The following is a 27,990-nucleotide window of genomic DNA, read 5'->3' as shown; positions in this document are numbered from 1 at the left end:
GGAGGATCGATCTATATGGCAGCTATATCCAAATCTGGACCGATCTGAGCCAAATTAACGAAGGATGTTGATGGGCCTTACACAATTCACTGCCCCGAATTTCATCAAAATCGGATAATAAATGTGGCTTTTGTGGGCCTAAGACCCTAAACCGGAGGATCGGTCTATATGGCAGCTATATCCAAATCTGAACCGATCTGGACCAAATTAAAGAAACATGTCAAAGGGTCTAAGACAACTCACTGTCCCAATTTTCAGCGAAATCGGACCATAAATGTGGCTTTTATGGGCCTTAGACCCTAAATCGGAGGATCGGTCTATATGGCAGCTATATCCAAATCTGAACCGATCTGAGCCAAATTGACAAAGGCTGTCGAAGGGCCTAACACAACTCACTGTCCCAAATTTCAACAAAATCGGATAATAAATGTGGTTTTTATGGGATTAAGACCCTAAATCGGCGGATCGGTCTATATGGGGGCTATATCAAGATATAGTCCGATATAGCCCATCTTCGAACTTAACCTGCTTATGGACAAAAAAAGAATCTGTGCAAAATTTCAGCTCAATATCTCTATTTTTAAAGACTGTAGCGTGATTTCAACAGACAGACGGACAGACGGACAGACGGACGGACATGGCTAGATCGTCTTAGATTTTTACGCTGATCAAGAATATATATACTTTATAGGGTCGGAAATGGATATTTCGATGTGTTGCAAACGGAATGACAAAATGAATATACCCCCATCCGTCGGTGGTGGGTATAAAAATCATACGCCCCCTTGTTCAAGAAAATATTAACACGTATACGTCACCTGAGTCATTTAGACTATCAGGACTGTTCCTGTTTTCGAAAAAAATGTTTTGCCTATATGTTCTAAGCATTCTTCTTTTTATATCCTCCACCATACGATGGGGGCATACTAAATGCATTATTCCATTTGCAACACATCGAAATATTGATCAACCAAGTATATATATTATTGATCGTCTTGACTTTTTGAGTCGTCTGTCTGATCGTCTGTCTGTGTTTCGAAAGCATGCCTAATTTCGAAGGAGTAAAGATAGGCACTTTAAATTTTGAACAAATATTTCCTACTAGTGTGAGTCAGTTAGGCTTGTAAATGGGCCATCTCGGTCCATGGTTTGATATAGCTCCCATACAAACCCATCTCCTGATTCTACTTCTTGAGCCTCCAGAGAGCACAATTTTTATCCCATTTGGCTAAAATTTTGCACATTGATCTTCCCTATGACTTTCAACAGATGTACTAAATATGATTTGAATAGGTCTAAAACTTGATATAGCTTCCATATAATCCGATCTCCCGATTTTATTTCTTGAACGCCTATTTGGCGCAATTCTTATCCGATTTGGCTGAAATTTTGCAAATTAACTTTCTCTTTGACTTCCAACAGATGTTTTATGTATGGTTTTAATCGGTTTAAAACTTGATCTAGCTCCCATATAAACCTATGTCCCAAATATACTTCTTGAGCCTCTAGGGGGCGCAATTTTTTTCTTTTCCTATAACTTCTAACAGATCTATTAAGTATGGTTCGAATCGGTCCAAAACTTGATATAGATCCCATGTAAACCGATCTCCCGATTTTATTTCTTGGCCTTCTATAGGGCGCAATTCTTATCCAATTCGGCTGAAAATGTACACAATGGCATCTACTATGGCCTTCAACATCGAAGCCAAGTATGGCTCGAATCAGTCTATATATCTAATTCCAATAGAATAGAAATTCGTATCCCTTGTCCTTTGTTTACCTATAAAGAGATACCGGGCAAAAAACTTGACAAATGAGATCCATGGTGGTGACATGAAATACAAATTCGAATATGAATGTCATGTTAACATGGCAGATCATCTGTGTAAAACCTTCTCCACAAAGAAGTGACACCCTTATCACTAAGCTTAATCTTCAATTGGACAATACTCGTTGATATGTGAGCAGTTTGCCTCCCGTTTCAAATTTCCATTTTATATGACCAGCTCCTATCTTCCATGCACTCTCCCATTGCCGTAAGCCTCAAAATAGCATTGACTGTCAATTTTGTATGTCAATGTGTGATGTTAGGTTCGATTAATGATACTTAACAGTCGCCAGTGCGAAGGTTTTCCAAAATTTGAAAAATCATATGCCCCCTTGTTCAAAGAATTTTTAACACGTATACGTCACCTGAGTCATTTAGACCACAAGGCTTGTTCCTGTTTTCGAGAAAAAAATTTTTTGCCTACATTTTTTAAGTATTCTTCTTATTATACTTTCCACCGTAGCATAGGGGTATACAAATCTAGCCATTCCCTTTGTAACACCTGGAAATATATATATTCTAGACCGTCTCGAAATTCTATTTCGAAGTAGGAATTTCCGTCTGTCGAAATCACGAAAACGGTCGAACGCGTAAAGCTAGCCTCTTCAAATTTTGCGCAGATGCTTTACATTGATGTAGGTTGTTGAGAGATGCAAATAGGCCATATCGGTTCAGATTTGGATTAGCTCGGATCTTCCGATTTGACTTCTTGAGCCCTTGGAAGCCACAATTTTTGTTCGATTTAGCTGAAATTTGCACATAGTGTTATGTTATGACTTCCAACAACTGTGCCAAGTACGGTCCAAATCGGTTTATAACATGATATAGCTCCCATATTAACCGATTTTCCGATTTGACTTTTTGAGTCCTTACATGCCAGATTTTGGCTGAAATTTTGCATGCAGTATTCAGCTGCGACTTCCAACAACTGTGTCAAGTACGGTCCAAATTAGTCTATAACCTCATATAGCTTCCATATAAACCGATCTCTCGAGTATCCTTATTCAATTCCTAGAATTCCTGTTAGTTTGAAAGAAGTTTGGTATGTAGAATAAAATTACGCACATCAACTAAATTTAGTTTGTACAAATTTTTGGCGAAATTCATGGTTATGGTTCCCAAGATTCGGTCCGGCCGAACTTAGCACGCTTTTACTTGTTCACTACTTTTTTTTATTTTCTCCCACTGTGCGCCGTTCGGACTTTGCTATAAAACGGAGGTCCTTTATCGCCGAACTTTTACTTAAATCGGACTGAACTCATTAATTTATGAGAGGTTTGCCTCTCTTCCTTAATGGAATGTACATGGGCCAATATGAATTTTTATGCCATGCTATGCCAGCTGTGTAAAAACTTCTCCACAAAGAAGTGACACCCTGCGGCACTCCGTGCGGTCTCAGCTATGCAGAATGTCCCTTACCATTAAGCTTAATCTTCAATTGGACAATACTCATTGATATGTGAGCAGTTTGCCTCCCGTTTCAAATTTCCATTTTATACGACCAGCTCCTATCTTCTATCCACTCTCCCATCGCCTTAAGCCTCAAAATAGTAATGACTGCCTCATGCCCAATTTTGTATGCCAATGGGTGATGTTATGTGCGTTTAAAGATACTTTACAGTCGCCATTATGAGGGCTTTTATAGATTTGAAAAATCATACGCCACCCTGTTCAATTAATTAATAACACGTATACGTCACCTGAGTCATTTAGACTATCATGTCTGTTCCTGTTTTCGAAAAATATGTTTTGCCTATTTTTTTCCAAGTATTCTTCTTTTTTGATTTGAAAACACTTGAGGTTTCTCCTACTATACAAAAATTTTAAAACAATATGCATTCTAACATCGATATGGCAAGGTGTGCGTTTCCGAAGACAGTAGCAGGCGTGTGTTGGGCTTTGAAATGTGGTTTTCCTTGTGAATAATAATTTTCATCCTTATTAAATTTTAATGCTTAAACTGGTATGTGGCAAATGCTTATGCCACAAAAAGCACTGTTGTCTTGTGTTATTTAAACCTTAATTGACATTGATCTCTATATTACATGAAACGCATGACATTTTCTAAAACCAATATAGATAAATATTTTAAAACCCAGTAATGAAGCAAGAGGATGAAAAGGCGGAAATGGTCAGAATATCATATTTGCCTATTGCTTTACAGAACCCAGCCGCAATCAAAGATAAAACTAACAACAAATCCACTACAAATAGTCTGTGGCAAGAAAAAAGAATCTCAGTGATAAGCTTTTTAATCAGCCCAGAACTTATGCTAGCTTTAGTAAGTTAAGTCAAACACTTGAAAGCATGCTTACTTTTTGTATTTTCCTCTTCAAATACCCTTATCCAGCATAGCATACTGCAAAAGCCATACCATAGCAAACAAGAAACTCCTTAAAAATTAGAACTTCCTTTAGGTTTTGTTTGCATTGTGAGAGCGAGAGTGGGAGAGGCAGCCTATTCAAATGTCGCGCAGTGTTTAAATAAGCGGTCATTTTCTTTGTGATGGGCCTACTTGCCAGCAGCAAAACAAATATAATTTCCTTAGAAAACGAAAACAATTCAAAAGGGTAAAATGGGCCAATAAAATTCCCAGACGGTACAGATTTTCTATTCCAATATGGCTGAGGGGTAGTCAGTGCTTCTTCACTGACCACAACTGTAAAACAAACTCTTTCATAAGCACACACACACACACACACACTCATACCAATAAAAAGTTTCTATTTCTGCAAACTATATATGTGTGTATAAGCTACAATGAATGCGTGTCATTGTGCTAGTGCCATAAGCAAAAGCTGTGCCTTTTTTTAAGGATTTTATTAAACATCCCTTTTCATTATTGTTATTATTTGTAACCAATGAAGAAGAACAAAAAACAAGGAAATTTTCTACGACAAAGTCGAGAGAAAGGGTTTCCCTTCTCCTAGAATGAAAATGAAAAGGAAAGGCTAGAAGTTTGCCTGGAATAGGAACATAGAAAACCTGAATACCAGCAACACCAAGCATCCTGGGTAATAACAACAGCAACTTACACAGACAAACATATATACAGATTAATAAACAACATACATGCTTACACATACAAATAAACAAACTTTTTACAGCAACAACTTCTAGAGCTATTTGAGAAAAAAAAACTAAAACCAAGTAGGGAAGAACAACAAAAAAACAGAAACCAAGCAACAAAAAAAGGATAATTTGTGAAGACAGGAAAGGACTCAGGCTGAAAGGCAAGCAGACAATGTTGCATAGAGTGTAAGTTGAAAACAAACCATATCGCCATACCATGCCAAAGAGGAACACTTACCCTGCTTTCTGCTATACTCCAGAAGAGTGTAAATGTACAAAAATCCTTTCAATGAACTTTTGTCCCTTTTCTCGCTTATTTTTTCTTTCCTTGCCCTAAGGGGAAGTGATGAAATAGGGGAGGCCACGTTTTCCCCTCCTCCATCCTGTATAGCTGATAGCAACAAAGTTTTGTAGGGAATTTAACAACTAAGTGCTTTGTGTCACTGCGTTTGTATGCGCTCGAAGAAAAACGTTTTTTTGAATGTTACGCGTAATTGTAATTGACTCTTTGATGAAAAGCACATGAAAAGTTTTTGTGGTTGCTTACACCAGGCATCAGCATAACGAAGGGCAGTTTGTCAATTCAAATACAAATAACTACAACAAGTAAAAGCGTGCCGAATCTTATATACCCTCCACCATGGATGGCATTTGTCATGTTTTTTGAATGAAACTACCTGAAAAAGGTAGAAAAACACCACCTCCAAAATTTCAAGCAAATCGAATAATAATTGCGCCCTCTAGAGGCTCAAAAACTGCAACTGGGAGATCGGTTTACATGGCAGCTATATCAGGTTATGGAGTGATTTGTTGTTGGAAGTCATACCGAAATACTTCGTGCCAAATTTTAGCCAAATCGGATAAGAATTGCGCCCTCTAGAGGCTCAAAAATTTAAGACCCCAGATCGGTTTATATGACAGCTATATCAGGTTATGAAACGATTTCCCCTCAATACTTAGCACAGTTGTTAGAAGTCATACCGAAACACTTCGTGCCAAATTTCAGCCAAATCGGATAGGAATTGCGCCCTCTAGATACTCAAGAAGTCAAGACCCCAGGTCGGTTTATATGACAGCTATATCAGGTTATGAACTAATTTCCCCCATACTTAGCACAGTTGTTAGAAGTCATACCGCAATACTTTGTGCCAAATTTCAGCCAAATCGGATAAGAATTGCACCCTCTAGAGGCTCATAAAGTCAAGATCCAAGATCGGTTTATATGACAGCTCTATCAGGTTATGAACCGATTTAAACCATACTTAGCACAATTGTTGGAAGTCGTACCGAAACACTTTGTGCCAAATTTCAGCCAAATCGGATAAGAATTGCGCCCCCTAGAGGATCAAGAAGTCAAGACCCCAGATCGGTTTATATGACAGCTAAATCAGGTTATGAACCGATTTCCCCTAATACTTACCACAGTTGTTGGAAGTCATACCGAAACACTTTGCGCCAAATTTCAGCCAAATCGGGTAAGAATTGCGCCCTCTAGAGGCTCAAGAAGTCAAGACCCCAGAGCGGTTTATATGACAGCTATATCAGGTTATGAACCGATTTCCCTTCAATACTTAGCACAGTTGTTCGAAGTCATACCGAAACTCTTTGTGCCAAATTTCAGCCAAATCGGGTAAGAATTGCGCCCTCTAGAGGTTCAAAAAGTCAAGATCCAAGATCGGTTTATATGGCAGCTATATTAAAACATGGACCGATATAGCCCATTTACAATCCCAACCGAACTACACTGATAAGAAGTATTTGTGCAAAATGTCAAGCGGCTAGCTTTACTCCTTCGAAAGTAAGCGAGCTTTTGACAGACAGAGGGACGGACGGACGGACAGACGGACGGACAGACTAACAGACGGACGGACAGACGGACGGACAAACGGACGGACAGACGGACGCACAGACGGACGGTCGGACGGACGGACAGACGGACGGATAGACGGACGGACAGACGGACGGACAGACGGACGGACAGACGGACGGACGGACAGACGAACGGACAGACGGACGGACAGACGGACGGACAGACAAACGGACGGACGGACAGACGGACGGACTCACGAACAGACTGACGGACAGACAGACGGACGGACAGACGGACAGATGGACGGACGGACAGACGGACGAACAGACGAACGGATATGGCTAGATCGACCTAAATTGTCATGTCGATTAAGAATATATTTACTTTATGGGTTCTAAGAATGACGAAATTAATAAACCCCCATCCTATGGTGGAGGGTATAAAAACACGTCAAGTTTAACTGGGCCAAACTACGAGTACCCACCACAAATGAAAATCGGTGTATATACAGCTATGACACATCACGGTCGCGAAAGAGTTGTGAGGGGTCAAAAACAAAAAAAAATCTAGAAACACCTTTTATGGACGAATTCATGTTAGTAGCTGCCACTTTTGGCGCCAAGTTATCCGTGGGAGAGTTTTCCGGGAAAGAGTAGTTCCAGTGTTTTCCCACCAGACATTGTGCATACATTCTCTGACTACTTAATGTGCAATGCAAAATTGCCAATGAACATTCCATTAAAGAACAGGGAAAACCTTCTCACATATTAATGGGTGCTGTCCGTTTCAAGTTTTAGCTCAATGATAGGGACCTTCTTTTTATAGCCGAGTCCGAACGGCGTGCCTCATAAAGAGACACATCTTTGGGGAGAGGATTTTACATGACTTCTTTGCATGGCATAGTACCTCACAAATATCGCCAGCAATAAGAAGGGAAACAACCGACGAAAAAAGTTTTCTAATGTTCTTGCCAGAATTCGAACTTTGGCGTTCAGCGTCATAGGCGGACAGATAACCTCCGCGATACGATAGCCTCCATATTGACATATAGCTGCCATATATACAAATCTGCCGATTTTGGGTCTTATGGGCATATAAGCCGCATTTATTATCGGATAATAAATGTGGCTTTTATGGGCCTATGACCCTAAATCGGACGATCGGTCTATATGGGGGCTATATCAAGATATGGTCCGATATAGCCCATCTTCGAACTTAACCTGCTTATGAACAAAAAAAAAATCTGTACAAAATTTCAGCTCAATATCTCTATTTTTAAAGACTTTAGCGTGATTTCAACAGACAGATAGACAAACGGACGGACATGACTAGATCGTCTTAGATTTTTACCCTTTATGAGGTCGGAAATGGACATTTCGATGTGTTGCAAACGAAATGCCAAAGTGAATATACCCCCATCCTTCGGTGGTGGGTATAAAAAGGGCCATGATTTGCGGATCTGCACCTGGAATGTCCGCACTCTCTATATATTGGTTGCCCAAAAAGTAATTGCGGATTTTTTAAAAGAAAGTACATTGAAAAGCTGCAAATACAACAGATGGCAGCGGCATATTCCACTCGACTGATCCAACTGCTTGATGAAAGCACTCCTTGTTCCGATGATATAATGGTGCAGTGGCAATCCATTGCCCACTCCATGGAAAATGCCGCGAAATCCGTACTTGGGTACCGGAAGCCTCCCCCAAGAAACCCATGGTAAGACAAGAGTGTCGAGATGCTACTAACGCCAAGAATGCGGCATATAAAACAACCCTGCAATCGGTAGCAACGCGCCAGATGAAGGAGAGGTATCGGGAGAAAAGGAGAGAGTAGAAACGTCTATTCCACAGAAAGAAAAAGGAAATGGAACGACGTGAGTGTGAGCGAATTGAGATGTACAGGAGGCAGAATGAAATCCGGAAATTCTACCAAAGAATTAAACATCAAACCGATGGCTTTGGTGCAGGCACATTCTCCTGCAGAGACAAAGTAGGAAATGTGGTAACTAACACAGATAGCATGCTGAGATATGGAAAGAACATTTTACCCAACTGCTAGTGTCCAACGTTGGCGGCGAAGAGGATACCCCAAGAACCAATCCCTGGATGATGGTATTGAATGTTTGCCTCCTAGTCAGAATGAGGTCCAAGTAGCAGTGACACCGACTAAAGAACAACAAGGCAGCAGGAGCCGACGGCTTACCTCCTGAACTATTTAAGACCGGAGACAACACGCTGATAAGGCGTGTACATCAGGTTATCTACACAATCGGACTAGAAACATGCATACGCGATGATTGGAATCTCACCATACTATGTCCCGTACACAAGAAAGGCGATAAGGCGGAATGTACCAACTACAGAGGAATAAGTCTCCAATCCATCGCATACATGATACTCTCGAGCGTATTGTGAGAAAAAATAAAACCTAAAGTCAAAAGGATATTTGGGCCCTATCAATGCGGCTTTGGACCTGGTAAATCGACCCTAGACCAGATATTCGCTCTGCTTAAACCCTGGAAAAGACCAGAGAAGGACAAATCAACATCTAACATTTCTTTGTTGACTACAAAGCAGCTTTCAATACCCCTTTACTTTCAATTGTATTTGAAGCCATGTCAGAGTTTGTTATCCCAGCAAAATTACATAGGAAATAATCTCTCGGAACCATTTAATGACAAACGAGGTTTCAGACAACGAGACAACCTATCGTGTGATTTCTTTAATATCCTGCTGGCGAAGATTATACGAGATACAGTGGGTATTAAAATAAACATGCACAAGTTTAGCTTTAATACTCCGAAATTTTAACATAAAATAGGGGGAAAATCTTTCAACTAAATATTAGTTTCATAAAACAAATGTATGTGTATATACAGCTTTGCTTTATATACACACACACACACTTGTTTAACTAAGGATATCATATACACTGCTATTGCATAAGTATACATTTTAATTCCTTTCAATAAAATATCAAATCAATAATCATACGTACCATGGTACACCAAATTAATAGTAATTATACGCTACGATTGCCTGGCATAAGAACCAGTAGAGAAAATCTACAAATTAATTATAAAACACACACATCAACAACCAAATTCACATAGAGGTGAGGAGTGTGTTATAATGACGCGAGAAAATTTATCAAAACACTCTAACATTCGACGAATGGGTTTTCATTAATTAAAGTCCTTGTATTTCGATGGGTGATAGAAAATAAAAGGGGAGACAGCACATATGACCCTACCTCCCTCCCTCCCTCCCTCTAATACATGATGATTATGAATATCAAAATTAATTGGCAAATACACACCCACTCTCGGTGGTATTTCTAGGTTTTATGGAACACCAAATTGTTAGCAAACATATGTCACGTTTACTAAACATATAATTAATACCATGATGAAACCTCTAGTTAAAGGCTTTCAGAGCAGTTTGTTTTGGATTAACACAAGTAGGTATAATGAAAGAAAAAAAAAACAATATATTGCTTAGGATATAAAAGGGGTAATTTGGGAAATTAACTGGCTCCATAATTTGTTTACTTCTGCAACTAGTTTGCCCCTGTAATAGTCTCGAACTTTTGAAATGGTTAACTATTTAGACTAATTAGCACTTGAAGTGAAATTTTTCTCCTAATAAATATTTCCTAACATTTATTGCCCTAATGATCTCATTCTTATATGTTGAGCTTAGCGAAGTAATCAAAAACAAGTATAGAAGCGTGCCAAGTTCGGCCGTGCAGAAATTTGGATACCAACCATCATGGATAAAACAACCATCCTCTTTTATAACAACTCCATTAACATATCCATAGTAAAATGAAAAATGGGGCTATTCTGGATCATATTTAATTCAGGTTCCGAGAAATCTTATAAAAGTTACAGTTTCAGCGAAATCAGGAAACAAATCCACCTTTTATGGAATTAAGATCACAATCTTCCGTCTATATAGCACCGTAGACGGAAGATTGCGGTATAATCGAGGCGATGATAGAAAACCTGGAAGGAAGTGCAGAGGTTTCCGATCGGATACCTGAGATGAACCTTGAAGTCGAGTGCGAGGCACTGCTGCCAGCGGCACAGTCCTACATTGCCGGAAGCCTAGTATTGGCATCTGCAAAATCATGTTACATGGATGGATCAAAGCTAGAGGACAGAGTGGGCCTGGGGCTCAACATTGAGATCCCAAGGACTAAGATCTGTTTTAGACTGCCTGACCATAATAAGGACCTGCAGGCGGAGAAACGGGCGATCACGGAATGCGTGAGGTGGTGTGGTGCAAACGCAAGGACGTCAAGTGTGAACATATTAACTGACAGTAAAATTGCCATAAGGGCAATAACAACCAGGTCGCAAACAGTCTTGCAGTGTAAGAAGGAGATTATCGCCTTCACTGAGGAGGGGAAAATCAGCATCGTTTGGGTGCCGGGCCATAACGGAGTAAGGGGAAATAAAAGGGCAGACGATTTGGCGGTGAAGGCCAGAGGACTGCCGTCAATGAACCCGAAGCCTATCGGGTCGACGTAGTCTGAGTTAAGGTAGTGGGCGACACATGCGCATGCAACATTGTGGAACATTGTGGCTATCCAAATTGCAGCGACCACTGCCGTGAGGCTAAGCAAGCTTTCTCATTGGTCATATAGCGGCTACGGACACTGTGTTATCCTTGATACAACATGCGATGTTCCAGGCAGTGTGGATTACACCCTACCTGAGCCGCTTTTTGATAAAAATGACTGTACCACTATTCCTGATAGAACCGATTGGAACTACCATACCCCTGGTAACAGAAGTTACATAGACTTCTATATGGATGGCTCCAAACTAAACGACCAGGTGGGCTTTAGGGTGTACTCTAAAGATCTAAATAGAACTGGTCATATCGAAAAGGTTACCCGACCACTGCAGTGTGTATTAAGCGGAGATCCTTGTAATCAAAGAAGTAGTGGAATGGCTAATGACGGTTGGCATAAATATCTTCTCAGACAGCCATTAAATTCCTGGAGAACGTATTTCTGAATACAAAAACCGCCCTAGACTTTCGCAGATCTCTTAACGAGATGACTGAACAGTTCAAAATTCACCTGTTTTGGGTGCCGGGCCACAGAGATATCTCGGGGAAGTGTTAATCGGACGAGCTTGTGAGACTAGGAACTACCCTGCACATTCCAGGGATACTGGAATCTGTGGGTATGCCTCTAGCGACATGTAAGCTAAGTTTTCAAGATCAGGCCCGAAGGACAACGAATGATAGATGGTGACAAAGAGGGGGCTGTGAGCATTCCAAAACTATGTAGCCTAATCTAGACTTCAAAGGGTCTACTGCTTTGCTGTCATTGGCTAGAACAGACTTCTCAGTCATTGTGTCACTGTGTAATTGGAAAACATGCTTACAGACCGAAAGTTGCCAGCAACGACGAAAACGTCTAAGTGCGCCTGATGGCAAACTGCCACTTAAACCTAACCTAACATTGTGGAACAGCGAAACGATCGATAGGACGGCGAAAATCCTATGGGGGATGCAGATCGTGAGAAGACGAGGCTATTACTGAAAGCAAGTTAGAAGGAGGTCAGTACAGCTATGGGTATCATAACGGGACACAAAGGACTACGAGCTCACTTATATAAAATCGGTGCGGCAAGTGATAGCATGGGTAGGGCATGTGGGGAAGATGATGGGACGTTGAAGCATTTCATTTGTCATTGCCCGACTTTCGCGTCTAACAGATACCGGCACTTAGATGAGGACTCAATACTAGACATAAACCAACTTAGGGGAGTGGTTTTGAAAACAATTAAAGATTTTGTAAGTAGCAAGGAATTAATCACTTAAATTTTTCTTTTAAGAGGTTACTTCATAGTTTTTAGAGTGCACAACAAACCGATTATTGGCTTAGGTGTATGTCCATAGTGGCATGAGGTGGATTAATATCTGCACCCTCTTTTCAACGTAACCTCACCTAACATACAGCATTCCTCTATTCCACCAGTGCTCCATAGGTCAGTACTGGTCTCACGATAGCCTTATACATCCAATGAATCATCTTTGGAGATACGCTCACTTCCTACCGAACATCCTCCTGCAGGAGTAACAAGCAAAAAGGCCGAACTTTGGATACCCACCACCTCGAGTATATATGTAAACCCTTTTCGTCACAATCCGATGAAAATTGCATAACTTAGCAACCAAATTTGGCACGGACATTGAGTGGTCTTATAAATATAAGTCACTGTTGAATTTTGTATTTCAAATTTAAGCGAAATCGGGTAATAAATAAAGCTTTTATGGGCTTCAGACCCTTTATCGGGAGATCGGTCTATATGGCAGCTATATCTAAACATATTAAGGTCGGATAATGGGAGGGCTTAACCTACCCACTGTTTTAAATTTTAGCGAAATCGTTTAAAAAATAAAGCTTTTATGGCCTCCAGACCCTTTATCGGGAGATCGGTCTATATGGCAGTTATATCTAAATATAGGCCGATCTGAACCATATTTATGTCAGATATCGGGAGGCTAAAAATAACCCATTGTTTTAAATTTCAGCGAAATCGGTTAAAAATTAAAGCTTTTATGGACTTCAGGCCCTTAATCGGGAGATCGGTCTATATGGCAGCTATATCTAAATATAGGCCGATCTTTATCACGTTTGAGTCGGATGTTAGAAGGCATACAACTGCACACTATTCCAAATTTTAGCGAAATCGGGTAATAAATAAAGCTTTTAGGGCCTTCAGACCCATTATCGGGATATCGGTCTATATGGCAGCTATATTTAAATATAAGCCGATCTGAACCATATTTAGGCCAAATGTAGGGAGGCTTAAAATAACCCACTGTTTTAAATTTCAGCGAAATCGGGTAATAAATAAAGCTATTATAACCTTCAGACCCTTTATCGGGAGATCGGTCTATATGACAGCTATATCTAAATATAGGCCGATCTTTATCACGTTTGAGTCGGATGTTAGAAGGCATACAACTGCACACTATTCCAAATTTTAGCGAAATCGGGTAATAAATAAAGCTTTTAGGGCCTTCAGACCCATTATCGGGATATCGGTCTATATGGCAGCTATATTTAAATATAAGCCGATCTGAACCATATTTAGGCCAAATGTAGGGAGGCTTAAAATAACCCACTGTTTTAAATTTCAGCAAAATCGGGTAATAAATAAAGCTATTATAACCTTCAGACCCTTTATCGGGAGATCGGTCTATATGACAGCTATATCTAAATATAGGCCGATCTTTATCACGTTTGAGTCGGATGTTAGAAGGCTTACAACTGCACACTATTTAAGCGAAATCGGTTAAAAAATAAAGCTTTTAGGGCCTTCAGACCCATTATCGGGAGATCGGTCTATATGGCAGCTATATTTAAATATAGGCCGATCTGAACCATATTTAGGCCAAATGTCGGGAGGCTTAAAATAACCCACTATTTTAAATATCAGCGAAATCGGATGATAAATCAAGCTTTTATGGGCTTCAGACCCTTTATCGGGAGATCGGTCTATAGGACAGCTATATCTAAATATGAACCGATCTAATCCATATTTAGGTCAGATGTCGGGCTGCTTCAAATAGCCCACTGTTTCAAATTTCAGCGAAATCGGATGAAAAATAAAGTTTTTATGGCTTTCAGACCCTTTATCGGGAGATCGGTCTATATGGCATATATATCTAAACATAGGCCGATATGTACCATATTTAGGTCAGATGTCGTTAGGCCTAAAATAACCCACTGTTTCAAATTTCAGCGAAATCGGTTAAAAAATAAAGTTTTTATGGGCATTATACCCTTTATCGGAAAATCGGTCCATATAGCTGCTATATCCAAATATGGTCCGATTTGACCCGTTCAAGAACTTAACCAGCGTGCATCAAAAAGACTTATCTGTGCCAAATTTCATCTCAATATCTCAATTTTTGAAGGCTGTATAGTGATTACAACAGACGGACGGACAGGCGGATAGACAGACTGACACACGGACATCCTTAAATGGTCTTAGAATTTTACCACAATCCGAGATATATATACTTTGTAGGGTCGGAAATTGATATTTCGATGTGTTGCAAACGGAATGACTAAATGAATGTACCCCCCATCCAACGGTGGTGGGTATAAAAAGCACACAGTGCCTTACGGCTTCTTTTCTTGGTGTTGCTCTTCCAGCACTGTTTCGAATCAAAGACTATGCCTAGGTACTTCCCCTTCTTCGACAACCGCAAGGTAACCTCGTTCAATGACGGAACACAGTGCCTTACGGCTTCTTTCCTCGGTGTTCCTCTTCCAGGACAGTTTCGAATCGAGGACTATGCCAAGACACTTCCCCTTCTTCGACAGCTGCAGGGTGATCTCGTCCAATGACGGAGCATAGTGCCTCAAGGCTTCTCTCCTCGGTGTTGCTCTTCCAGGAGAGTTTCTTCTTCGACAGAAGAGTTTCTTCTTCGACAGCCTCAGGGTGACCTCGTCCAATGACGGAGAATAGTGCCATACGGCTTCTTTTCTTGGTGTTACTCTTCCAGTACAGTTTCGAATCGAGGACTGTGCCTAGGTACTTTCCCTCCTTCGACAGCCGCAGGGTGACCTCGTCCAATGACAGGAGTCTAAACTACGGTGTTATATCTACGCGTGAAGAGCAACAGCTCAATTTCTGGTAGGCCATTGCGACAACCTCCTATGTAAGTAATTGCGGATTTTTTAAAAGAAGGTAAATGCATTTTTAATAAAACTTAGAATGAACTTTAATCAAATATACTTTTTTTTTGCACTTTTTTTCTAAAGCAAGCTAAAAGTAACAGCTGATAACTGACAGAAGAAAGAATGCAATTACAGAGTCACAAGCTGTGAAAAAATTTGTCAACGCCGACTATATGAAAAATCCGCAATTACTTTTTGGGCAACCCAATATAAGGTAGCAAAGAAATTTATCTGAAATTTCCCCAGCCTTCTCCGAAATCTGGCGTTTTTTTAAAATTAGGCCGGGGGGAGGTACTTTCAAGTGCTACACTTTGCCCTTGAGAAATTTTCACATGTCACTTTGTTAAAATCCTTGTTAAAATATTTGGGGTAGATTATTTTGATGGAGATAAAAATTGGGTTTTTTCTCCCATATTTTCACGAGTGTATTTTTACTTTCACCCATGTTTAAAGTAAACAAAGTGTATGCCGTTACATGTAGGTGTGCATGTCAATATAAAAGCACTTCAATAAGTGTACAAAACCTCCAGCAATCTCTTTGTGTTTTGTTTCTTTCGTTTTGTACAAATTATGAAAAACTTTTTCCTTACAATCACAATTGCTTATGACTTTCTCATGCCAGAACATTGGTTTTTTCTCTTGTCTTTTTTTTTTGTTTCTTTTTGTCAACAATAGATACAAAACAGATGAAAACAGCGAGATAAGGCAAAACAATAAAGTCTCTAATAGATGTTTAGAATATGAAGCCAATTATTATAAATGATTGTCAATTTAAATATGCAAAACATCATAATCATCATCATCACAAGCAGCAGCAGCAACAGCAACAACAACAACAACCAATTCAACATCAACATCAATTCCTTGCCGATATCAAACAAAGACTATTAGAAACATAAAAGGACATTACTCTGCTTTCAATAACCATAATAGAGAGATCAAGAATTGAATTGAAAAATAGGAGGAAAAAAAACGAGAGAGCGCTACCAAGCAACAGCAGCTATTGCCATTATCATCATCTAGAGCAGCCAGCAGCTCAACAGGAGCGGCAGCAGCTATATCACAGCCGTGGGAAGAGATGTTATTGGCCAGCTTGAATTTCCATCGCCTGGGATGTTTGATTAATATGCAGCTAATCTTTCTTATACTGCTGGGTAAGTACACACAAACACACACACACACACATGCTTATCCAATATAAAAGTAATACATTTCTTATGCACACACACACACTCACACACATTGTCAAGATGTGACAAGTTGTAATATTTTGCATAAGTAAACGAAAATATTTGTATATGAGACTTGGCCATTTGATGATGGATTGACTAAATGCTTGAAATGTGGCTAAACACATCACTCTCCCCCTACCAAGCAAATGGCACAGCTTTTCAGTTTGTTGGCTTCCCAGAGCCTTGCCCCTGTGGTCATGGTGGGGGTGTTATGTTGGTGTTGGTGTTGCGTGTGTTGGTGTCGTTAATGTAGCAATTTTGTAAAATTGTCATTTTTGGGGAGGCCTAATAGCCTAAGAAATGGATGATGACTTGTCATTTCTATTTCAATTGCCTGGCAAATTATGAATCATCGTCCAATGCCAGCAAATTGTTCTGACCATCCACTTCAGATACTGCTACAAGGTCTTGGTCGCTCTCCCAACACCTCCTGCCCGCCTATAAAACTAAACATCATTCTTCATGGTCGCTTTCATCATTTACTAGGCTCTGTGGCAGCCTGAGGCCAGCGGTCAAATGGTTCTTCCACCAAATCATCATCAGTAATTACGAATTTTTCATCATCATTTTGCTACACCACACCAAGACCAGCATTACCGCCAACCAACGATTTTACCAAGCATAACAAACTCCCTACCCTCGCCTACAAGCACCTGGCCCAAATTGAGGCATTGTGTAGGCTAAGTGTTTCAGGCACCGCAAGTCATTGATGAAGAGCAAACATTTGTGGCCCTGTTTTGCACACTGCCCAGAAGACGTGCAAAACAAGAAGCAGCAGCAGCAGCAGCAGCAGCAAAGTACCTCCCCCTTACACTCAACCCTAGGTGGGGTTGTAGAGAATTGTTTAGCCCATTTACATTTCAACGCCTTTGGAGCCATCATGACCACTGCCAACCTTAACTCGGCAGCACCAGCACGATTGCCTACCAGCACCCAACAAGGTGTTGTTTGGTCAGGTACAACGGCTAGCTGTTGGCCAGCTTTTCATCTTGCCCATTGACCGTAGAGGGAAGTGTCAAAAGGATTTCCCACAATTTTCATTAAATTACATCGAGGTCACACGAGTGTGAAAATGTAGAGTAAATTGCCAGAAAACATGTACTTTAAACTCCGCTCTTAACGTGTTTTCAGGCTTTTTTTTTTGAAACCCCCCCAAAAAAATGCTTGCCAAAGCTTGCTAGGCCCATGGTAAAACACTTGAATAGATAGAAAGTGAGAGAGGAAGGGAGGGAGTTGATTTTGTTTTTTTTTTACTTACTTTGGCTTTACCCCATGCCTTGCTCAGCAGCGGCAGCAAGGTCCTCTCCTAAATCTAAGATAAATTGAAGACCATGATTATGACATGTTGGATCTTGGCAACATGTCGTCTTCCTTTTGCTGGTTAACGCTTGGAAAATCTCTTTTGTGTGCGCTTTTACCATTCAACGCAGAGAACATTTCAATATCATTATCCTTTTGTATGGCGGCAAGGCGACAGGACATGATTTTATTACTTTGCAAAATCATGTCGCTTTGATGAGCAGGCATAGCATAATAACAGAGAAATATACTCTCTGGTGAAAAGTGGTGAAAAATGCAAGCCCATGATTGACTAAATCCAAGGACTGACAGAGCAGCATGGAGCATGTGGATGTGTATGTAATTCGCTTTACTGGCAATAATTTTTCATTGTTGAAATAGGTACTGAAATATTTATGCTGAACAGTATGAGTTTGTGTTATAAAGTCGTTTAAAGGACAAACAAATCGTGACAAAATGATGGAAGAGACAAAACTTTGAGGAAAAATTTAAGAGACAGAAGGTTTGAAAGGAGGGAGTAGTGAAGGAAGGGTAGTGGGGCATAGAGATGGAAGGAGTTGCCTGAAGAACTGATGAAAGGAGGGACAATAGATTGAAAACAATAAGGAACGGAAGGTGTAACTGATGGAAAGGGTGACGAAAGAAGGGACCGAACAAGTGTTAGTTGTAGAAATGTAAGAAGAACGGGCGGAAGATGGTTCTAAAGAGAGGAAAGAGGAATGAGAGGAAAAGTGTAAGGCGCGCCGAAGAAGTTCTAAATATAGGATATAAGGAAATAGGAAGTAGTCCAGAAGAAGGGATGCAAGATGTAACGGAAGCAAGGACTGGAGAAGTTACGGCATAACGAGCAGAAGAAGGATAGGAAGAAAGTACGGAAGAAGTTTCGGAAGGAGTTACGAAAAAAGTTACGTAAGACAGAACAGAAGAAAAGACGGAATTTTTAAGTGTGGAGAAAGGATCAAGGAAGAACAGACGGAATAGGGGAGGATGGAAAAGACAAAGGGGATGATGAGGTGGCTGAAAAGGTATGAAAAATAGTCAAATGTGGGAAGGAAGAAAGAAGGAACGGATTGTTATGGTTCATGTTTATCCCTGCTGTGACTTATAAATGATATTCTGACACGGTGGCGTTATCCGGTAGCTCGACGGTATTGGGGTATGGATACTTCTCACCACAAGTCACAACGAACCAAAAACATAAAATTTCTCGTGTCATAAGAAAAATAAAAAAAGGATACATAAAGAAAACAAAAAAAAAAAAAAAAAAAACATAGATACGTATGCATACGCACACAAGGTCCACTGTCCAATGTCACGTCCGTCATTTGAGCCCCCACCCCATCTACGACTCTGCAAGTCTGTAGCCTATGTATATTCTCATGGCTCCTGATTCCGAAAATATACCCATTTCTGTTCGAATATGTCTGTCCGATTACTGTCTATTGTCCATGTCGTCTGTCCGGTCTCTCACTCGTAATTCCTTCACACCCATTTCCAACATGCAACACCCTACCTCAGCAAAACTCAGTTCACACCATCATTCCAATTAAGTTCTCAGAAGACAAAAAGATAATATTATTCAAATTCATTATAATTTTATTTAAAAATTTAGTTCACATTTTAAAATTTTTAAAGTTTGGTTTTAATTTTTTTTTTTTTTTTTTTTTTTTTTTTTTACCTGTATTTCTTTATATATATCTTACAACTACTGAATTTCTTAAAGCTAATATATGTACATACCTATATATTTACAAAAAGAATTTAAAAATATAAAAAAAAACTATATAATTCTAGTCTCGATTTTTGTTGTGGTTTCTATTTTGCTTAAGGTTTCTGCCTTCCACTTTGATCCATCCTTCTTACGTTATATTTGAAATTTTGTATCTCTACTTCTTATTTCTGTTTTTTTTCTTTTTTTCAAAAAATGTCTTGTTTGTTTTGATTATTCTTATTTATTTACATTCTTTATACTAGTTAATTCTTTTATCTTTTTGCTTTCAACTAGTTTCTAAACTGTTATACTTTTTTTTGTCTTGCTTTTTCTTCTTGTTCTTTGTTTTTATTTTTGTTTCAGATCGTTCACTTATTTAAATGCTTTTAGAATAGTTATCTCTTCTTCTTCTTTAGTTGTTACATTTTATTTTGAACTGCTTCGTTACAACATATTTTTTTTTTTATTTTTGTATTTTTGTTTTTTTTTTTTTTTTTTGTTTACAAGCTGTGCTTGATCTCTTTTATTTTTGTCACAGACAGTTGGCTCTCTTTAGACATTATCTTCTCTTAGTTCAATCATTACTATCTTTGTCTTGTTGCCTTTTTTTTTTGTTATATTAAGTTTTCTGGGGTTATTGGCAAAAAAGTAATAGAATACATGGTAGCACGTTGGTTTTTTTTTTTTTTTGGTTATGACATAACCCATCAAATTATGTGCCTTCCATGGCATTCCTTTTGCAAGTCTAGGTTAAGGTGTCTAAGTAAACTTTTTATGTTCTTTGATTTCTTAAAACTCTTTTCTCGGTAATATTGTAATCAATTTTTCTTTTTATATTTTCTTTTCTAAAACTATGTCACTTTACAGATATGTTTTTCATATAGTTTTCATATTTTTTTGTATGGATATACTTTCTATGACATTTTTTTTTTTTTTTATTTTGCTTTATATCTTGTCAAATTTTGCTGTTAATTTCTTTTTTTTTTTTTTTATCCAATTGCAATTTTTTTTTTTTTTTTTATAACATCACAAAACTAAAACCAAACTCGCCAAACACAAGACTTAAACATGGGCGGAAATTACCCTTCTCTCCTCATTTTTTGTCTTTTTTTTTCTGAGAACGGAATGTGGTGATGAAAACACAAATTGAAGAAACTTCAAATCAAAAATTTAGAGTAATAACATAGTTGCATGTTTCAATAGATCGTTATAAAAAAAAATTTAAAGTTATTGTGAATAGAAAAATAAATTAATATTTTCAATCATATCTACACACAACAGGCTCGCAGCCGTCGATGCCTTAAAGGCATGGAACGAGTGCGAAAATGCTTTGATTGAATCTGAAAGTTTAAACTTTTACAATTTTAGTGAAATAAAAGAAGACATATATCGTGAAAACAAATTTTTTTTTTTTTTTTTTTTTTTTTTTGCCCCAAAGCCTTGGTTGTCTCATTCCGGCAGCCAAATATTTGGAATATTGCTATATTTAAATCCAAATAATTCCCGCAAATTCGTAAAGTTATAAGATTCAACCTAACACTCTGAGTCAAAATTACACTTGGAAGAAAGTCGATAGATAATAATGGAATATTAATTAAAATAGTTGGAGAAAAAAAAAAAAATTGTCTTTTCCTCAGAAAACTAGAAAATTGCCCAACTGAGTTTAAAAATATTCGAATAGAAAAAGGGGTTTGAAGTAACCAAAGACATTTCCTAGCGGTTGTGCTACAAGGGTTTTATTAACCAAATATTGCTCTCCGAGGTATCCTACACAAATGTGTGGCCTCGACCCACGTAACAAAGCTAGTCGGGGAAAACTATACTACAAATAGGTCCTTTCCGTGATAAACTCCTTTACTTTTGCCATCTAAGCTTCCGACCTCGTAAAGAGAATTTCCCAGTACTTTTAAAATAATGCCCTTAATATTCATAGGTGCCAGCTTTGGGTTATAATGGTTTACTTTGCTACTCAGTTTGAAATTCCGTCTATATATGAGCTGGCCTTCTTTAAACTTGACTTCCCTAGCCCTGACATTATATGTCTTTGCTGCACGGTCATGAGCTAGCTTGAGATTATGAAAAATTTTATCCCTTATAAGGTGTTGTCTGTCTGAAAGGTTCTCTAATACTAAATCAAGGTCTTTTATAGAATCTATGTTTCTAATAACATCGTATGCGGATGCATGTTGAACCATACCCAGTCCAAAGACAGCATAGTATGGTGAAACACCAATAGAACTATGGGTAGCACATCTTAGCGCAAACTCAATGTTACCAATGTGTCTGTCCCAATCTCGTTGATCGGAGCCTACATGAGATCTGATCATTTGCAATACTGATCTATTGACCCGCTCGGCGGCGTTAGATTGGGGAGCATAGAGGGCAGTTCTTATGTGCTTTGTTCCGTACTTCGCAAGGAATTCTTGGAATATTTCAGCAACAAACTGGCGTCCGTTGTCCGAGTGCACAAACTCTGGGACGCCAAAGGTCAGGAATATCCGTTTCTCAAGGAATTTGATGACGTTCGCAGCAGTAGCAGTACGCATGGGTTCCAACGACACAAACTTCGAAAAGTGGTCCAGACAAACGAAAAGAAATACATTTCCGTCTTTAGTCCTGGGGTATGGCCCCATAAAATCGATATACAATCGTTGGAAAGGCCTTTCGGTCACATTTTGTCTCCCCATAAATGGCTTTCCAAAGGAGTTTCCGGTCTTACTGGCACAGCAGACGTCACAATTTTTAACAGCATCCTTGACGTCACATACCATTCTGGGCCAATAATATTTTTCCCTCAATCTCGCCAAAGTCTTGTGGATGCCTCCGTGTCCGGCTGATGGTGATTCATGAGACGCTTTTACCAAATCATCCTGCAAAGGCTTGGGCACCCATAATTTCCAGGAATTCTCCTCGTCCAATGGATCACCTGTAGCAAATTTTGTTCGTCTATAGACAAATTTGTCTGAGACACATAAATCTGGTATCGCCCCTTTGCACTCCTTAACCTTAGTCCTCAAAGCATCATATTCCTCAGAGTTAAAATGTGTGCTAGTAAGGTCCAAATCCAGGAAACGACTCCCTCTGACAACCGCCTCCATAAATGCTCGCGAGAGTGTGTCAGGCACGACATTAAGCGACCCCTTGCGGTGTTCTATCCGAAACTCGAAGGCCTGCAATTTCAAGCTCCACCTTGCAAGTCTTCCCGTCAACTCTTTCTGGCTCATCAGCCATTTGAGGCTGGAGTGATCCGTGATGATGGTGAAGGGTAACCCCTCCACGTAGGGACGAAACTTCTTCACGCTGAGCACCGCTGCGTAACATTCCAGCTCAGTCACGCTATAGTTCCTTTGGGCCTTATTGAGCTTAACGGACATGTACGCTATAGGGTGCTCATTTCCATCATCATCCAACTGAAAAAGAACCCCTCCGACCCCATGAGTTGACGCATCACACTGGATGAAAAATGGGCGCTTGAAATCCGGGTTAGATAGCAAGGGAGCCGAAGTCAAACTTCTCTTGAGGCTCTGAAAGGAAGATAGGGCCTCATCGCCAATTCGAAAGCACTTAACATTGTCCTTGGTCAGGCAATCGTGGAGAGGGGCTGCGATGGTTGCATAATCCTGGATGAATCGTCGGTACCAACCGCACATCCCTAGAAACCGACGTAGTTGTCTTGGACTCTTAGGTACAGGGAAATCCCTAATAGCCTCTACTTTGGATTCATCCGTTCTTATGCAGCCATCACCCACAATGAAGCCCAAGTAACGGACCTCCCTGAAGCAAAATTTGCTTTTCTCCACATTAATGGTGAGTCCGGCCTTGTCCAGGCAGTGTGCCACCTTCCCAAGCAGCTCAATATGTTCCACGAAGCTGGCAGAAACCACTAAAAGGTCGTCGAGGTAGACAAAGACATTGTTACGGAGTACGGCGGGAATGGCCTTGTCCATAAGTCTGCACATTCTCTGGGCGGCATTACAGAGTCCAAACGGCATAACCGTAAAGTGGTATAATGGCCGCCCAGGAACCGTAAATGCCGTTTTCTCCCTCGACTTCTCTTCAAGCGGGATCTGCCAAAACGCGTCCTTGAGGTCGATGGCAGATATGAAGCTTGTGTCCTGTAATCGGCTCAGAATACCTTCAATATGGGGCAAAGGATACGCGTCCTTAATCGTCCTTGCGTTCACCTTACGCGCGTCGAGGCACAAGCGATTCTTCTCACCCTTCCTTACCAACGTAACCGGCGAACTCCAACTGCTGTTGCTGATCTCGATTACGCCCAAGCTCAACATACGATCCAGTTCTTTGTACAACAACTCCTGTATTACAGGTGACACTGGGTAATGACGTTGTTTTATGGGGATGTCCTCATCAAACACGTCTATCCGATGTTCTTCAAGACAAGTCTTACCCAGTCCAAGAACCGCAAATGACGGAAATTTCGCCTTAGCCCTCTCAAGCTGAACTTGCTGCTCCATTGAAAGACTATGTTGTCTACTCTCTGTTTCGCCTTGTTCGTCAGGTATAATCTCTGATATCATGGTGCTTCCTATTAAACTTTCGCCTACTATCGGCAGATGGAAAATACGCCAAAAATCGATTCCAAAGTAACACTCCTGCTCCAAATTTGGTACGACAAGAAAGTCTATATCCTTTGATGTTCCTTTCCATGACACTGGTAACGTCACTATGCCGAGGACTTGAACACTACTACCATTGGCCGTTCTTACTACTTGGTCCTTAATTTTCACAATTTCCTTATCAACATCTCGTAAAAATTCCATTGCATTTTTACCTAAACAGCAAGCTCCTGCACCCGAATCCAAAAGAGCGGTTATTTCCTTACCAGCTACTGTAGTCTTTGCAAAAATTCGGTTGTCACCTCCGGTAGTCAAGATGGTTTCGATCACCATCCGTTTAGCTTTCTTAATCATTAATGTCCTTAACCTAAGTTTTTCAATTTTCTTATAGTTCCGACTTCTTTTCCTTATATCTTCTAAAAAAATTCTTTTCCTTGCATTTTCATATTCAACAATTCTTTGGTGCAAAGATTTCAATTCAACTTTCTTAACTTCATGTTTACTACTAGAATTCTCGCCCACTTCCCTTTTCAAAATTTTAACTACAACTCCTCCGGGGTCTCCGTGGGTTGACAAAGGTACCCCGTCACCTCTGCCACATTTACGTTTACCGCACTGGGCCTATACTCTAAAAAAGAATCGCCTTTGCCACAAACAAAACATTCCATATCATGAAATGTGGACTTACATACGTCCTCCTGTCTACAAGATTCAAGGTTCTTACGAAAAAAATCTGCTGGCATGCCACAAGTGTAGCATAGGTTTAAATGAAAATGTGACATACAGAACACTTTCTGATTATTTCGCCCTAAAGTGGTGTTATCTGCCGGGGAATTTATGTTTGACGTGGGTAAACTAGAGTCTAGCCTCTCTTTTGGAACTTTACGCATATTATCCTGTTGGTAACGAGCCTTAGAAAAATTATCATTTCTATTTTGATAACCAGCACCCTTACTGTTCATGCCTATGGCATCCAGGTTTACCTCCTCGCCACTATTTTCAACAGCTATCTCATTTATGGGCTTATTTCTACTCCTCATATCCTTCAGAAGTTTTTCGGCTCTTTTAAATTCCCTTTTGAGGTCTGCCAAACAATCTATCGATGAAGAGAATATCAAAGAAGCAACATTGTGTCTTAAGTTCCCCCTTACAATATGAACAAGCTCCTCTTCTGGCATCTTTTTTCGCAATCGAAATGTCAAATCATGTATTTCGGCATAAAACTCTTCGAATGTTTGACCAGGTTGTTGCTTACAATCCATTATCTCACGTATTATTTCATAATCAGAATCAGCCGATTTGAAATGAGCCTTCAGTTCCCGCTTAAGAGCAAAATAATTAAAATCAATATCATCGGCATGGTCTTCCAATACCTGCCAATACCATTTAGATGCATTACCAGACACGAGACAGTGAAAATTACTAAAGAGCTGATTATGTGTGATGTTATGCTGTTCTCTCAGCTTTTCTATTCGGAAAATAAAACTTTCCACTGTCATATCCTTCCCACTGCCGTCAAATTTTATGTGCCATCGGTCAAGGTCGACTGATTTACGAATGTCCATCTCACTTTTACTGTAGGAAATATCTGCTGTACCTCTTCCTGACCGATTTGGTCCTATATCGTTCTGGTTGCTGTTAACGCCATGTCCTTCTTTCCTGATGTCATCCTCTAGAGAACGAGTATTATTGCCAGATGCCTGAGTCGGACCCCTCTCCGGTGTGGAACTAGATCCTGGATCATTCATAGTGGTCGTATGTCCTGGTCCTTCAATATCCCCTACTCGCTGGCTAAGTGAAGAAAAGTCGACCCTCATTCTTGCCATTTCAGACAGGCAGTTTGACAACATTAAATTCTGTTGATTCATCATCCTCATAAGTTGACTGAGCTGACTGCCTTCCCCTTCAACTACTGCCGTCGCAGCATCGTTGCCACATGCACCACCAGGTGGGTTATCTACCTCACTTGCGTTATTATTCGGCATGCTAACTATGTTCTCTAGTTTCTGGGAGAAATTCATAGAATTGGAACTTTCATTCGCAGAAAGTTCACTAGTAATTCTGACCAACGACGAAGCACCGTTTCCTGTAGTCCTACCCAGCACCAAATCTGCACATCTATTTAAGTACTCCGTGGGGACAAAATCAACTGAACGAGATATACCTGTATCGATCTGAGTTAATATCGAACCTACTACCTGAGGATCTAGAGCCCTAGCCACACTTCTTGTAACTCGTCGATCGGTAGGTACTATAGAAGATACGGGATTATTAGGCTTCTCGCCAGGTTTATCCATGCAAAATTCAAGTTCGAACAAAAATTAAAAATAAAATAAACCTTCTTTTATTTTTACCTTTTGTTATATGTGCATAACTTGCTTTGTTTTTCTAGTTTATTTTACACTTTCTCTTCGTTGTTGTTCTTATAAGTAAAAAAAAAAATCCCTTTTTTTTTTTTTTTGTTTCAAATATTTATCCGTTGGATGTCGCTGTTGGTATTAGGTGTTACACATGATTATTTGGGTATGAAATAATTACTTTCGTAAGAGACTTTGTACACATTAACACATGATAAACTGGATGTTAAGCACATCATGAAGCCTCCATAATCTCAAAAAGCTATCAAGGCTGCTCGGTAGCACAGCTTTATCGATCACATCATAGATAACAGACATTTCAGTTCTCCGCCATATATGCCGAGAATCTATAATGTGAATAAAACAAACGAAAGACAAACACTTGAAGACCTAGCTACCATGAAAATAACTAGCTACTAAAGCCTATATTTCCGTATAGCATTTTAACACACATCTGAAAGAATAGGCTCTATACATACGTTCTACAAAGAAATGTATGTAGCAACCTACTCAAACTAGACCTACCTAAGTAGACCCTGAACAAAAAATTTCCTGGTATCCTTTCGTTGGGCGCCATATGTTATGGTTCATGTTTATCCCTGCTGTGACTTATAAATGATATTCTGACACGGTGGCGTTATCCGGTAGCTCGACGGTATTGGGGTATGGATACTTCTCACCACAAGTCACAACGAACCAAAAACATAAAATTTCTCGTGTCATAAGAAAAATAAAAAAAGGATACATAAAGAAAACAAAAAAAAAAAAAAAAAAAACATAGATACGTATGCATACGCACACAAGGTCCACTGTCCAATGTCACGTCCGTCATTTGAGCCCCCACCCCATCTACGACTCTGCAAGTCTGTAGCCTATGTATATTCTCATGGCTCCTGATTCCGAAAATATACCCATTTCTGTTCGAATATGTCTGTCCGATTACTGTCTATTGTCCATGTCGTCTGTCCGGTCTCTCACTCGTAATTCCTTCACACCCATTTCCAACATGCAACACCCTACCTCAGCAAAACTCAGTTCACACCATCATTCCAATTAAGTTCTCAGAAGACAAAAAGATAATATTATTCAAATTCATTATAATTTTATTTAAAAATTTAGTTCACATTTTAAAATTTTTAAAGTTTGGTTTTAATTTTTTTTTTTTTTTTTTTTTTTTTTTTTTTTTACCTGTATTTCTTTATATATATCTTACAACTACTGAATTTCTTAAAGCTAATATATGTACATACCTATATATTTACAAAAAGAATTTAAAAATATAAAAAAAAACTATATAATTCTAGTCTCGATTTTTGTTGTGGTTTCTATTTTGCTTAAGGTTTCTGCCTTCCACTTTGATCCATCCTTCTTACGTTATATTTGAAATTT

General features: G+C 39.5%; 1 protein-coding gene across 4 annotated transcripts in view; it reads left to right on the top strand.

The window, feature by feature from the left end:
* The window catches only part of LOC106091533 (limbic system-associated membrane protein), a 462,509-nt gene that overhangs the window by 358,423 nt on the left and 76,096 nt on the right, over positions 1–27,990 (top strand). For all 4 annotated transcript variants that reach the window (XM_059362688.1, XM_059362685.1, XM_059362686.1 and 1 more), the window contains one exon: positions 16,101–16,579. In XM_059362688.1, coding sequence (XP_059218671.1) covers positions 16,504–16,579 — 76 coding nt within the window. In that variant the 5' untranslated portion in view covers positions 16,101–16,503. The remainder of the gene's footprint in view (positions 1–16,100; positions 16,580–27,990) is intronic.

Source organism: Stomoxys calcitrans, chromosome 2 (genome assembly GCF_963082655.1).
Source record: "Stomoxys calcitrans chromosome 2, idStoCalc2.1, whole genome shotgun sequence".
NCBI lineage: Eukaryota > Metazoa > Arthropoda > Insecta > Diptera > Muscidae > Stomoxys > Stomoxys calcitrans.
Note: the sequence above shows the minus strand (reverse complement) of the source record. Positions and strands in the feature narration are given on the sequence as shown.